The 14,358-nt window shown below is 39.8% G+C and overlaps 1 protein-coding gene across 1 annotated transcript in view; it reads left to right on the forward strand.

The window, feature by feature from the left end:
* The first annotated feature begins 2,306 nt into the window (after nucleotides 1–2,306).
* LOC113227524 (diacylglycerol kinase 1-like) overlaps nucleotides 2,307–14,358 on the forward strand; it is a 105,000-nt gene continuing 92,948 nt past the window's right edge. The window contains exons 1-2 of the mRNA XM_026460461.1: nucleotides 2,307–2,403; nucleotides 4,612–4,679. Coding sequence (XP_026316246.1) covers nucleotides 2,307–2,403; nucleotides 4,612–4,679 — 165 coding nt within the window. The remainder of the gene's footprint in view (nucleotides 2,404–4,611; nucleotides 4,680–14,358) is intronic.

A 14,358-nucleotide genomic window follows, 5' to 3' on the forward strand; every position in this document is an offset into this window, starting at 1 on the left:
TAGGACTGTATCATCGGCGTAGGATATGATCTTACCGCTAGAGAGGGGAAGAGTGCATAGTTGGTTAATATAGACAAGAAATAAGATCGATCCTAATATGCTTCCTTGGGGAACACCGTATTCAATAGGCAATTCATCACTCGTAATTTTGTCAATCGTCACTCGCTGTTTTCTGTCAGAAAGGTAGTCCTGTAAAAGTTTGTGTTGAATTCCTCTAATTCCCAGTGCTTCTAATTTGTTTAAGAGAATTGGGATGGTTACGGTATCAAAAGCTTTTGCCAGGTCTAGAAAAATAGCCAAACACTTATTCTTAGAGTCTAGATTCCTTACAATGTAATCAGTCAGTTCGTCAACTGCGTCGTTTGTTGATAGTCCTGGTCTAAACCCGAATTGGGAGGTCGATAGGAGTTTCTTATTTTCTAAGTAATGTACAAGCCTTTTGTGAATTATTCTTTCAAGTATTTTAGAAAGAGATGGCAATATAGCAATTGGGCGATAATTGTTAACATTTATGTTTCTATTGTAAGGAAAACCGCTAGTATAACCCAATGAAATAAATGGATTCATTCTATTAATTGATTGATTTGTAGTTAGCAGTAAAATTGGCCATCTCTTGTTTGTTTACTTTTTGTTTAAAATGGATTGAAACGAAATATAATAGAAAATTTTTACAGGAGAACTGTTATGTATTAATTGGCGACATTACCGCAAAGCAAAATGAAAAGCAAAAAAATGAAGATGCTGCGCTGGATGTGTGGAGTTTCACGGAAAGACCGTTTCAGAAACTCACGCATCTGCGGCAGCCTTCACGTCCGTGACATTGCAGATAAACTGCAAGAAAGCCGCCTACGTTGGTACGGCCACATCTTACGGAAACCGGCATGCTACGTGGCAAACAAATGTCTGGCTATGCCACCTCCGCCGGGCCCCGGTAGAAGGGGCAGACCCAAGAAGTGCTGGCTTGACGTCGCCAAGGGTGATATGCGTGCCAATGGTCTCACCACTAAGGATACCGAAGACCGTGCAAAGTGGAGGAGAAAAAGCAGGAAAGCGGACCCCGGGCTCCGCAGCAACACTGCTGAGGACGCAACCGGGACAACGCTCAGATGAGAGAGAGATTACCGCAAAGCAAAATGCGGTATGTAATTAAACTATGAAAGCGGTTAAAGTAAACCAATCTAGCGGTTTCAGCACTTAGAGAACTTGTTTATGAAGAAACTTTAATGAGTTTCCGTGAGTGAGAAGAAACTAATTCTTAGCATAAATAACAAAACCAAATTATAGGTGTATTCTCTCAAATATATTTAGATAAATATTATGATAATAAAGAACATCATGACATTAAATAATAAATAGTTATTTATTATGCAATTAAAAATAGATTCCTGAGCGTAGCGAGGGTTTCAAGGCACGAGACGCAAAACAACTTTGCTGCCGAGCGAAACACACAACTTCTCATCTCACTACAGCGACGAAAATGGTAGATGAAAGAAAAACAATTGAACTATAAAATATTCGCTTTTTAAATTAAAAGAAAAAGTTTTGAATTTACACCTCATCAATTATTCTTGCTTGTACTTCTATTTTGTGTAATTAAGTGATTAAAAATGAAATTGAAATTATTTTAGTTCTTCGACGAATTAAAATAATTTAATATACACAATTAGTTCTCATTGTCAATTTAATGTCAATATTATTAAGAATAAAATGTACCAACGGATTTATATTACATAAATAATTAATGTACGACAAATTGCGTAGTTAAACGTGTCATTATCTTTTTTTTTCACCGAAAGAAAAAGTTAGATGCACCACAGTCCATCGTCAAGTTCGAATTTCAAAAACCTTTTCCACGCTTGCGTGCAAAAAATGCTTTTGCGTGCAGATTTCTAATGAGAAAGAAAGCCTTTCCGAGGCAGAGAGGTGAAACATAAATAGGTTAGGCCACTGTGAGAGAGCGGAATCTGTACCAAGTAGGGTTGTCACACTTCACTCCGAACCCCTGACTTTGATATATAAGAGATGTAATGGGTAATTTGATTTTTCTTATCGTATGATCGTGGTGAAAGGCTTTGCCAATCGGCGTAAAGTACGTCGATTGTTGCCGCACGTTCGTGCGCCCCAAATTTAATAATAATATATATGTGGGAAAGAGTTATCAATTCAAACGTAATGTAACAGAATTTGGTTTAGTATACGCGAATACTGGAATACTGGAATACGCGAGCTTTCTCGCGACTGCGGCTATAGTATTTCGTCGATGTGTGAAATCACATTACGCCTGCCTTCGCGCCACTTCCCGCATAATGGCCACGTGCCGCCGACGGCAGCCGTGGAATTCTCGTGAATGCGCGAGAATTCAGCGGAAGATGCGCGACTTGATTTTTGGCTCGTATCTAATTTGTACGTTGCACAATTGATCATAAAGTTCTTTACGCTATGTACAATATCGCTTCAAAAATTTGCTTCCATTCCGTTTCGCCGCAATTTAAATTGAACCTTATTGTGTACGTAATGTGGTTTACTAAGGAATAGATCTTAGCTGCTTAGCTTGTATTATGTTTTCTGATTATTAGAGAAACCATTTATTTACAAGGCTGTATAAAATTGTATCCAAAAAATGAATCGGCTGTCTGGGAAACGCATTAGCATAGCCATATAAAGATGGAACGATGCCAGCATCTTGGTCTCTTTGCCGCGGTGATCCAATTTTATTCATATAATTAAATCCTAGTTTTAGCTTCTAGTATTTAAGCTTTTATTGTATCTTACCTGTATATTTTAACTTAATGTGTAATAAATATATATTAACAATAACTAGCCTTTGTACGAATCATATTAACTAGTCTCTATCATGGTTTCTTTGTTAACAAATGTTACGTCTGTTTGACAGCTCAAATTGGGCAGGTCATTGAATCAAAACATTGAATCCATGGCCAAAAATGCAGCCAGGAGGCTCGGCATCCTTTCCAGGGTGAGGCGTTACTTCACACAGGGACAGTTGCTTCAGCTGTATCAAGCACAAATTCGGTCGTGTAAGGAGTATTGCTGCCACCTTTGGGATGGCTCTGCTACATATCAACTGCCCACCTTGGATTCAATTGACAAGCGCGCCAAGAGGCTTACAGGTGACTCGGAATTAGTAGAGGCAAAACTGCAGAGCCTTGAACACTGCCGTAAAGTTGCCTACTTATCGGTATTTTACGGGATATATCACGGAGAGTGTGCGATGGAATTATACGATTTAATTCCGCCTTCCCCTTTCCATCATCGGGGGACTAGGCGTAGGCTGGGATTCCACCCATATGTTGTGGATATTCCAAAGATTCGCACGAAGCGTTACGCTTTCACATTTATATGGCGAACGGCTATGGAGTGGAATTCCCTGCCTGCAGACTTGTTCCCTGAACATTACAACTAGGACCTTTTCAAGGCGAGAGTGAATAGGCATTGTTTAGGTGTGCATGCTCCATCGTCGACCTCATCGTCACTTTCCATGAGGTGAGATGGAGGTCAAATGCACACTTACATTAGAATAAAAAAGTCACGGAGAGGGTGGCGCTGGTGTAGTTTGTAGCTATTCGTTTAATCAGTCATCTGAAGTGGTCCTATGATACGATAGTTATTGGCAGGGTTGCCATAATTAATAAAATACGGAGTGAAGTTGACGGTCAATGCTTTATAAACGAGCGCATTGTAAAAAAGGAGCTTTTGTTTGAGTTATTTGGAAAGTGAAGAAGTGCCGCCGCTATCAGTAAATTTGCCGCGTGACCTTTAAAATCCGTTTTAATCGGATCCATCGTTTATACTTTTGAACTAATTACTGTGTAAAGCGGATAAACAAATTTATTGCAATCAACTGACGATATTATTTCACCGCCATCTGAATGAATTGATAATGAAGAATGAATAGGTCAATTAGCAAATGATTTCTGACCAAATTGGTTACGAGGGTATTTCTATCCCTTACAGTTTTATTTAGTCTAGTAAAAAACTCGAGTTCGGGAGTCTACATTTATAAACTTGAATCTATTTTTCACGGCTGGGTGGCCTAAAACACTTACCTACCGAGTCGAGTTGAACGCGAGTCATCGGGGCACGGACTCGAGTCCACAAAGAACTCGAGTCGTAAACCCAACAGCGAACAAGCGACTTCTACTCTACTAAGTTTCGAGTACGACAAGCAGGATTCAGTTTTACAGAACAAACACTATGACCCAATAATTAATTTAAAAAAGGAAGATATTATTACTTAATTATATTACAGTTTAACACACCACCTCACAACACCGCTCGGCGCATCATAAATAGACTCGAGCACTAATGTCGAACTCGGTCTATTCGGAAACTCGATAGGCTCGTAATACGTTGATCAGTGGAGTCTCTGTCTTTATAAGTCTAGTCTTATTAATTGGAGTCGAGTCCTAGTACTCCCAGAGTTTTTTACAACACTAGTTTTATTCTTACATATGTATTATATATAAAAGTAGTTAATTGTTGTCGTTGTCTAGCATATAATTTTTATTAATTATAAATTAATATATTTCTGATTCTCAGCCAGAAGACTTGTTATAAACACAGCCTGTATTTAAATGTTTTATCAATTTTCAGATTCAACGAAAAAGCTACAAGATGTACTGAAACAGTTTTGTGAAGTGAAGAAACAAAGTCCTGACGGGGTAAGTTTGTTAATGTATATCTACATAATTTAATCTATAATAAAATTCCAGTATTCATTAAGAAAACAACATTAACACATGTAAAAATGAATTAAGGCGAGGTATTTGAAAGCGAGCCTGCCCCACGCGTCCCGCAATTTCGGGCGGAGAAATTTTGACACAGATCGGACGTTGACAAGCGCCCGATGGCGACTGACGGGGCAGCGAACGGCGCTGCGTGTCGTTAAATTGCTCGGCAATTTTGAAATTTTGGAATAAATGTGAATTTTTAATACTATAGGGCTTCAGTTGAAAAACCAAAATATAGCAAGTTCTCTGTAGTATTTAAAGGGAAATGTCTCCATATGTGCAAAATTAGATATTTTATTCTTATGTAATTTGTTTTACGTTTTATTTGAGCCTGTTTTCGGGATTTTATATGATCGGGTAAAGTACATCCTGTCATTCTTAGACCTATCCTTCGATATATCCTTCTTCTTAGTCGTTATCTTCATTGCTGAAGGTCGGGTCTTCGAAAGGTTTTCGAGACTGGACGATTTTCCTCCATCTGGATTTCTGTCTTCGGTCTCTTTCAGGGCAGTTGTTATAGGGAAGCCAGTGAGGGCGGTCACTTGGTCCCTCCATCATCGGTTAGGCGGTCGACCGCGGAGTCTTTTTCCCTCCACCTTACCCTCTACAACCAGGTTGTCAAGGTTGTCTGACAAATACCTAGACAATTTGACCAAGGAAACCAGTTTTGTCTGCTTCTCCGATGACTCGCCTTAAAACAATATCTGCCTCCGTTGCCGAATGGTTACTATGTTGAGCTGCCACGCAGAGGTCCCGGGTTCAAATCCCGTGTCGGAAGAAATATTTGTATGGTCTACATTAATTTCTCTCGTGAGTTAGGGTGTAATGAAAATGTGAAAATGTGTGACGTTCTACCCGTAAATGCTCTACGCCAGCGGTCTATTGACGTGACGTCACATAGCCCTTTCGACACCACTCGAGCCGCTTCAAAGGACGACTTCGAGTTTAAAATTAAAAACACTTTTCTCTTTGACGCTTTCTATTAATACAGCTAGATATTGAAATCGACGTATAAAAGCTATCTTATGATAAGTGACACAGAGCTCAAATTAAAATTGAAATATAAAGCTTACTGAGCTACCAATATTATGTAACAGCAAACTTCATACAGTAATAAAAAATATTGTCAAATGGCTTTTATAAGTATTCGCTACGTCCGCAATTAAAATGTTACTTATTCTCTTAGGGCGGATTTCCATTATGTCGTGAATTTTTATTTATTGTTGGACGATTGTCGCTTCTGTTTCTCGACTGTCTGTTGTCACTGTTGTGGATTTTTTTTTATCGTTGAACGACAGTCATGTCTCACTGGATCGTGACCATTTTTTTAGCCCCGCACTAGGGAAACCCTGCATCGCGGGTGCCATGGACATACATATAAATAAATATAGGCCATACAAATATTTCTCCCGGCCCGGGGATCGAACCCGGGACCTCGGTGTGGCAGACCAGCTTGATAACCGTTCGGCCACAGAGGCAGTTAATTAATTTAAACGTGTTGTGCTGTATGTGAACAACTCCACTTAAACAAGCCTAGACACATTAAACTCACGTCAACGTGGGAACGCAGCTTTAGTTTTACATGACTACAGCATGAATGATGTCGAAATTCAAATGAAATATATTCATAATATCTATTTGAGAAGCTTTTTGGGATGCTGCTTTTTATGATGTCAAGTGACGGGACGAACAGTCGTGCGCCTGGAGGTAAGCGACACACCTGTCCATAGCTAAGCAATGCCACTCAGAGCTTTTAATCACAAGGATCTGATGGGCCCTGCTAGTGCGTCTGTCACCCTGAGATATTGCAGTACTTTCCTTTGTAAATGTGCGCGTTTATTTATGAATATCTTAGCATAGATTACTTAACAGTTACTACGTAACAGATACGTCACTCGCATACAAAATCGAAAACACCTACGCTGTAATAGCTTACTAAATCTGACTAATATAATGAATAACGTTGCCTGCGGTGTGCAGTCATGCGGAACCGAATTCTGGGGACGTACAAGGATTGTAATGTAAATAAAAGACTTATTTGAGCGCATGCACTGTCGGCGATATACTCAGCGGCAGGCATTTATCGCATAGCGAGTGACAAAGCCCTGGGGGCCTTAGTGCAAGTTTTTAACCATAGAAACTTAACTATCGCATAATTTAAACCTCATAAACATATTAAGATTTAAATAAAAATCCTAACGCAAACTCTGTAGTTAAGTTTGAATTATTACAAATTTTCACTCGGGCATCTGTTCACGGGTAGAAACAGCCTCGTGGAGATAAATGGATATTCTACGAAATGGGTAGAGAGAGTATTTTTAACTGAACTTCTGGGAATTGATATAGCGCTCAGAAATTCTGGAATTTACTGTATTTTGTAATATATTTTTGATATAATAGTAGTAATCACCGTAATCATGTTATGTATCCAGATTTGCGAACACCAACGTCAGAACAACATCAGTTGAACGAGACGTGCGCCTGGTGGTAAGCGACACGCCTGTCCATAGCAGTTGTTGTGCCACTCACATCGAGCTTTAAAAAGCAATGATCTGGGCGGCATTGCTACTACGTCCATCACTCTGATACATTAGATGACAAGTCCCATATGTCTGTAATTTCACCACCACCTTTTTCTTCAAAACCGGAACGTCGTTAGAACGTCATAACATTAACAATCTAGACTTTTTTTTTGCAAAACATTGCTGTTAGAGCGTTTGCGACCTACGTCCGACTCGTACCAGTTCCGAGTCCGAGAAATGATGGTCCGAAATTTCAATTCAATTCAATTCAAATATTTATTTCAGATAAAATCCATATAGAGTTAGTAAACCAAACGACTTAAGAACTAGTGTTAGTATTAATATTATTTAAAAGACTACTTATACATTTAAGATAGTGTGGAGCTCTATCCACCTACGCAGGAGTGGCGAGTCCCACCGATCTTTAAACACACACAGGATGCCGTTGGAGCTATCACGGAGGCGCCTTAGCGCAGATGCACACCTTTTCCTCACGATGGCCATGAAACCGTCCATCTGAGCCTCGGCAAACATCCCCGATGCACTACACCTCCACGGAAGCCCCGAAATGTTACAGGGATCATTTTATCTCTAGGTGTACAAGCGATCCCTAGGTGTACACGCGATCCCTAGGTGTACAAGCGATCCCTAAGTGTACAAGCGATACTCGTATTTTCACAGACGAGACACACACGACATCAGAAGTGGGTCCGAGTTTTTTAGATTTGTATAACCTCGGATTCGGAATGAATACGCATTATATTTCTAAAACGCGATATTAAGATTTTCCCTCGGCACTGTAAGTAGCTTAGCAAAGAATGTATTGTTGATTCTGAATTCAATGTGTGTAAGGCACACTCCGGACCATATTGGATATTTACTGCGTGCGGACTATGTACGAGCATATACCGGATCTCCCGTTACGCCTTTTGTGTACTGCCACCAACAAAGTACCTCTACGAAAAGCTTACGATTTCTCAACAGAAAGTGCGATTTGCAGTTCGTCTTATGTGTCCTTCCCACCGCACGACTGCCTTTCGTGGCAGTTTCCGATTTGCTGCCACAAAATGTTGGAACGATATACCACCACCAATACGAAATTCCAAATCTGTTGCCTCTTTTAAATTAGCCTATAAGAAGTTTTTATTATCAACTCAATTATAATCTCATTACATAAGGTAGTCATGCATTGCTTGCAAAGTTCTTAAAAAGTGATCAGAGCCAATTTGTACAATGTGTTAACACTAATCACCTCACTTACACTACGTATACTCACCTCACTTACACTACGTATACTCACCTCACTTACACTACATTATAATCACATTTTTGGTATTTATTTCATTTTTATTATTATGTATCTATGTCAGGATTAGTTTATGGTTTTGTTTAATATTTTAGTTTAGTTTTGATTTATATTTGTAATTAAGTTTTATACCTAATCTTTATATTTCTTTTTTGTTTTATTTTTATCTTACCGCCTGCTTGGACGAGGCGCCATCTTTCTTTTTGTCCATTTATGGTGCCACTGAAAACCAGCGTAATGAGGCGTTCTTCACCGTCTCATTACACAAAGCTGAGTGGTGACCGTTTTGGTAACATATAATGTATGATTGTGTTTGTTTTGTATTATTCATTGTAACATGTTGCCAAATAAATTATTTTTCTTTCTTTCTTTCTTTCTTTCAAAGTACCGCTTATTTGTTTATTAAGTGCGTTTTCCTTCACTGACGAAACGAGCCTTTGCCACGTCCTCCAGAACCCCGTTACACAATCTAAATATAACTTATTTTCTAAAATTAACATTATATTATTTTAAACAGAGAACGCGTCGCTAACAATTACATTCTTGCATAATCTAACGACAAAGACTACAACGGCTATTTAAACTTTTAAAACTGGCAACCCTGCAAATGTCATTTTACTACCTACGTCTTCAAAAGAGACAGACTATATTGTCTGTATTTTCTCGTCTTTACCTCTACTATGTCTGGCCCATATAATTAGCAATGCCTCTCTCTATCTATTAAATGTTACAAGAAGATTCACAACATCATCGATCCACCTTGTGGGTGGTCTTCCCACACTATGTCTTCCGGTACACGGTTGCCACTTAAGATCTGTTTAGCTCTAGTGGCTATATATTCTGCGAACAATGTGCCCCGCCCACTGCCATCTAAAGCGCGAAACATACTGTGTACTATATTATGGTGCGGATCGGGCGCGTGTCGGGTCGGGGCGGGAACACGGCGGGTCTAATTCCATGTATGCTAATGGACGGCAATTCACTCGTGCGCCCGCGCGTGGAGCCCGACCCCGTTTCTGCATGTTTCACGCTTAAATTTTGCAATCCTTCGAGCTATGTCGATTTTTTTTTCGCGGATATCCTCATTTCTGACATAACCTCGCAGTAAAACTTCGAGCATAGCCCTTTCCCTGTACTTTTGGCTGACTTAGAACATTCATGAAGCACATGGTGAGCGATCACGTCTCACTGATACTTACTGCATTCAGGTTTGGAAGGGTAAGAAAACAAACGATCAAGTGATATTACAGGCACATGGGACTTGTCAACTTATGTCTCAGGATGATGGGCGCAGTGGCAGTGCCCCTCAGATCTTTGTGATTTAAAGCTCTATGTGCGTAGTAGCGACATCTGTGAGAAATCTATTTCTTCACTCAACCAGGTATCTTACGGCTACCAGCGGCTGACTAGAGACGTCGATGTAATAATTGTAATTTTTAACTTGTTATTGAATATCACGATGATATTTTACTACCATGTGTCAGGGTGACTGGCACAGTGGCAGTGCCCCTAAGATCTTTGCAATTAAAAGCTCAAAGTGGCACTGTTATGGATAGGCGTGTCGCCTACCACCAGGCGCACGACTTGTTTGTCCCGTCCATATTTTAACTGCCTCGGTGGCCGAACGGTTGCCATGCTGGACTGCCACGCAGAGGTCCCAGGTTCGATTCCCAGGCCAGGAGAAATATTTATAATAATAATAATAAATTGCCACACGCAAAATAGGCGCCTTGTCGTCGAGTTGCGGACACCAGCCCGTTACACCAAGTACCAAGTAATAATAAATTTATTGTTATTTATTGTTAATTTAGTTATTGAATTGATATTTAATTATTTTTTGTGAGATTACGCCACTAATTTGTTATAATTATTAATACAAAGATCGCACACAGTAAATAGCGACATCTCTCGCCAGGGCTGGTAGCGGTAAAGGTATCTAACTGGGTGATAAAACTTTCATAGATTTTTCATAGATGGCGCTACGACTAAAAAGTCGTTGTAAAAGCAAATACAAAGACACGACAACAAGCACATAGAAAAATTCGTGAGGTCCGCTGGTTCGTTCCGTGGCTTAGTTGGTATAGCGTCTGCCACGGTATACTAGAAGACGTCGGTTCGAGTCCGGCCGAATCGAAGAATTTTTTTCTGAGTGTTTTTTCTTTGTATTAATTAAAATAATAATTTAGTTTATTCCCTTCAAACATGGTATAACAGAAGATATTACAAGAGACGGTGCAGTACAAACATGTTTCGCATATATTAAATAGCACGCACGTGTCTAGTTATAGAATGTCAATCAGACTACCACAACACAATAATAAAAAAAATGTGATATTACAAGTTTGTTTGGTCAAGAATGATAATCTTCAAGATAAAATCTTACATCTCATTTGCTGTCAAATACTTCGTTTAGGGCATTGACCTACAATTATATGGACGTCGGGTCCGCGCTAAAAAGTGTCCGAACTTATAGGGCGTTAAAATCGTATACAGAGCGTCATTCACGCTTTAGTCTTCGTCTGTTCGACTGACAGCGAAGCAAGCAAAATTAGACAGTACTGCGATGACATTACAATTTAAATTCAACGTTTTAGCTTTTTCATATTCCTTTACATGTCACTACGTTTAAATAGGTTAACTTGGGACACATTTTTCGTGGTTTTTGTATTAGACCCGTCGTCCATTTATTTGTAAGTCAATGGTTTAGGGCATAAAAATTATTTTTATTTAACCACTTGTACAGCTTTGTCTTAAATAAAATTAAGTATCATAGTTTAATCTCAAGTAGTATTTTATTATATATGTCAACAAACTATATTAAACATCTTTTACTGTATTTAGCAGTCATGGGAATAGTGTCAAGTACAAGTCTATTCGGGTTTCTGTAGACTCTAGTATTGACATCACAGGCTTTCTTAAACAAATATGTGTGTTTTCGTACAAAGACACAAATTTCGTATATATATATAATGATGGTAGTGTAGTATATGGCCTACATTTATTTCTCTCGTGAGTTTGGACGTAATTTATGGTTGTCTATGTATGTGTCCATGACACCCGCGACACAGAGTTTTCCTAGTGCGTGGCTATAAGTATGTCCGTTTATTATTATTATTATGTTATTTCAAATGTAAGTTTCAATATTTGGGTGCGTCGTAAAATCGCTTCATCATCGCTTAGACAGCAAATTATATCGTTTTAATTATTTCTCACCGTATTGGTTTTGTTTCGCACTCATTCGCTCTTCAGGCATTACGACTCTGAAACGCTCTGTCCCTCCATATTCAAAAGGCGTTGAATACGCTAGCTTTCAAGCAATTAGTCCGCAATTTCACGTCAGAGTCTCCATCTGCATCTTATTACTTTGACATTGTTATATATTTATTTTATTATATACGGTTCCCGATTTGGGCCAATTCAGAAAACAAACATTTTTAAGTTAGTTCTGGTCTGGGTATTCTGGTTATTGCCCTCAGAATTATCGTTATACTGGTACTGATAGTACTGGAAATTCCCTAGTTTGAGAACAGAAAGGTATTGTGATTGTCTGACTTGTCTTTTTTCCTTAAAATGCTTCTGTCCTATTTAATATAAGCTTCCTAGATAAAGGAATTTAACACAGAAAGGGTCGAGATACAACAACTCTATAAATATCTCATTTCCACTACATCGGGAAGTATGCTTTACATTATTAAGAAATTTTGAGATCTTGTAGCTACTCGTAATTGAGCCCCCATGTACTAGTACTTACGTAAGATGACGGCCGGGCTTTGCCCTCCGCTGATCCTTGGATTACGGTCTCGCTGCTTTATGCGACTTTTAAAACAAGGAGAAATAGCTGTTTAAAGGCGGCCATATTGAAAAATTGCAAAAATATATTTTGACCGCAAATTATTATCAGGCAATCCTAGAAATCTCTTCGTGCCATCTTCAATCCGAGCAAAGCAAGTATTTTCAACATCGAAAAAAGAACGCTATTGTGCATTTTAATTATTTATGAACTCTGATTCTATCTGTTTCTAATCTGAGCTTGTCATGTATCGCCTGTGAATAGATTTGTGTGCAATAAAAAATAAATAAATTTGGATTTCTGTGAGAAATATTTACCACTCTATTATTATTTCAACATTCCTCTGACCTTCATTTCACCTGATGGAAAGCGATGATTAAGTCGACGATGGAGCATGAACACCTAAGTAATGCCTATTCACTCTCGCCTTGAAAAGGCCCTAGTTATATCGTTCAGGGAACAAGTCTGCAGGCAGGGAATTCCACTCCATAGGGGTGGAATGATATATTCTGTAAAATACCGTTATGCAGGCAAATATACGGCGGTGTTCTAAAAATAAACTTTTTCAGTCAACTTCCCTAATTATCGTACATAATCATTGACTTACAATTATATGGACGTCGGGTCCGCACTAAAAAGTGTCCGCACTTGTAAGGCGCTAAAATCGTATACAGAGCGCCAAACTCCGCTTTAGTCTTCATTTGTTCTACTGACAGCGCGATACTGCGATGACAATACAATTTAAATTTCGAATAGGTTGACTTGGGACATTTTTTTCGTGGTTTTTGTATTAGACCCGTCGTCCATTTGTTTGTAAGTCAATGTACATAATTAATAAATTATAACAACACGCTATACGTAAAAGATTACGTATCGTTCGGTGAAATGATGAGTCACTGCCATTTTTTTTTTTGACGGTGGGGAAATCTTTATGGATACCCCTGATTCCAGGGAGACTCAGGGGCTATGTGGGGACTCTCCCTCCAGACTGGAGAGCCTATCCCACTAAAACCCCCCCGGGTTTCCCTCTCGCCGGTTGAGTCGGCGCCGTGGGATCGGTGAACATTCACCACGACGCCGCCCGGCCGCCCTAGCTTACGCCAGGGCTCCCGCGCCAACGGAGGGGCGAGTCGGTTGTCCTCCGACCCGCCCCCCAGACGAGTGAGGCCGTGCAATGCAGGCTCCGGAGTCCCTGTCCAGAGCCCGCTGGCCTCACTAGGGGATCAGGCGAGCAGCGAACTGCCTGCGCCTTCTCCCCGTACGTATGTGGCGCGGGAGCCCTGGCGCAAGCTAGAGCGGCCGGGCGGCGGCGTCGTGGTGAATGTTCACCGATCCCACGGCGCCGACTCAACCGGCGAGAGGGAAACCCGGGGGGGTTTTAGTGGGGTAGGCCCTCCAGTCTGGAGGGAGAGTCCCCACATAACCCCTGAGTCTCCCTGGGCTCAGGGGTATCCATAAAGATTTCCCCCCCGTCAAAAAAAAAAAAAAAAAAAGGGCTCCCGCGCCAACGGATGGGCGAGTCGGTTGTCCTCCGACAGTCGGGGTAACTTCCTGGGCGCGGTGCATACGATTTAAAGACAATTTTCCAAACTAGATATATTTAGTCAGAAACATTGAACAAAATTTTATTTTTAGTTGATTCAGTATTCATTATATTATAATTTTTTTAAGTATGGCGCGAATCAACTACTGATGAAACGGATATCCGGTAACTATCCGTTATCCGACCTATCCGGCCTAATTTTACTATCCAGCCGGATACCGGATAATAGGACAATATCCAGCCGGATACCGGAAAAATATCCGGTTTTAGATAAAACTGAGAAAAATTCGCAATCACTATGCCAAATAAATTGATTTATTGATTAAAGAGGAGAGTAATAGGATAAATAAATAGCAACTACACGATCGTTGACAATCTGTTCATTATTTTTAACTGTAAAGAACTATGAAGTTAAATAACGTAATCTGTAAATTTAGTAATCAAATTTC

This window comes from Hyposmocoma kahamanoa, unplaced genomic scaffold (assembly GCF_003589595.1).
Source record: "Hyposmocoma kahamanoa isolate Upper Pololo Valley unplaced genomic scaffold, ASM358959v1 211, whole genome shotgun sequence".
NCBI classification, from domain to species: Eukaryota; Metazoa; Arthropoda; class Insecta; order Lepidoptera; family Cosmopterigidae; genus Hyposmocoma; species Hyposmocoma kahamanoa.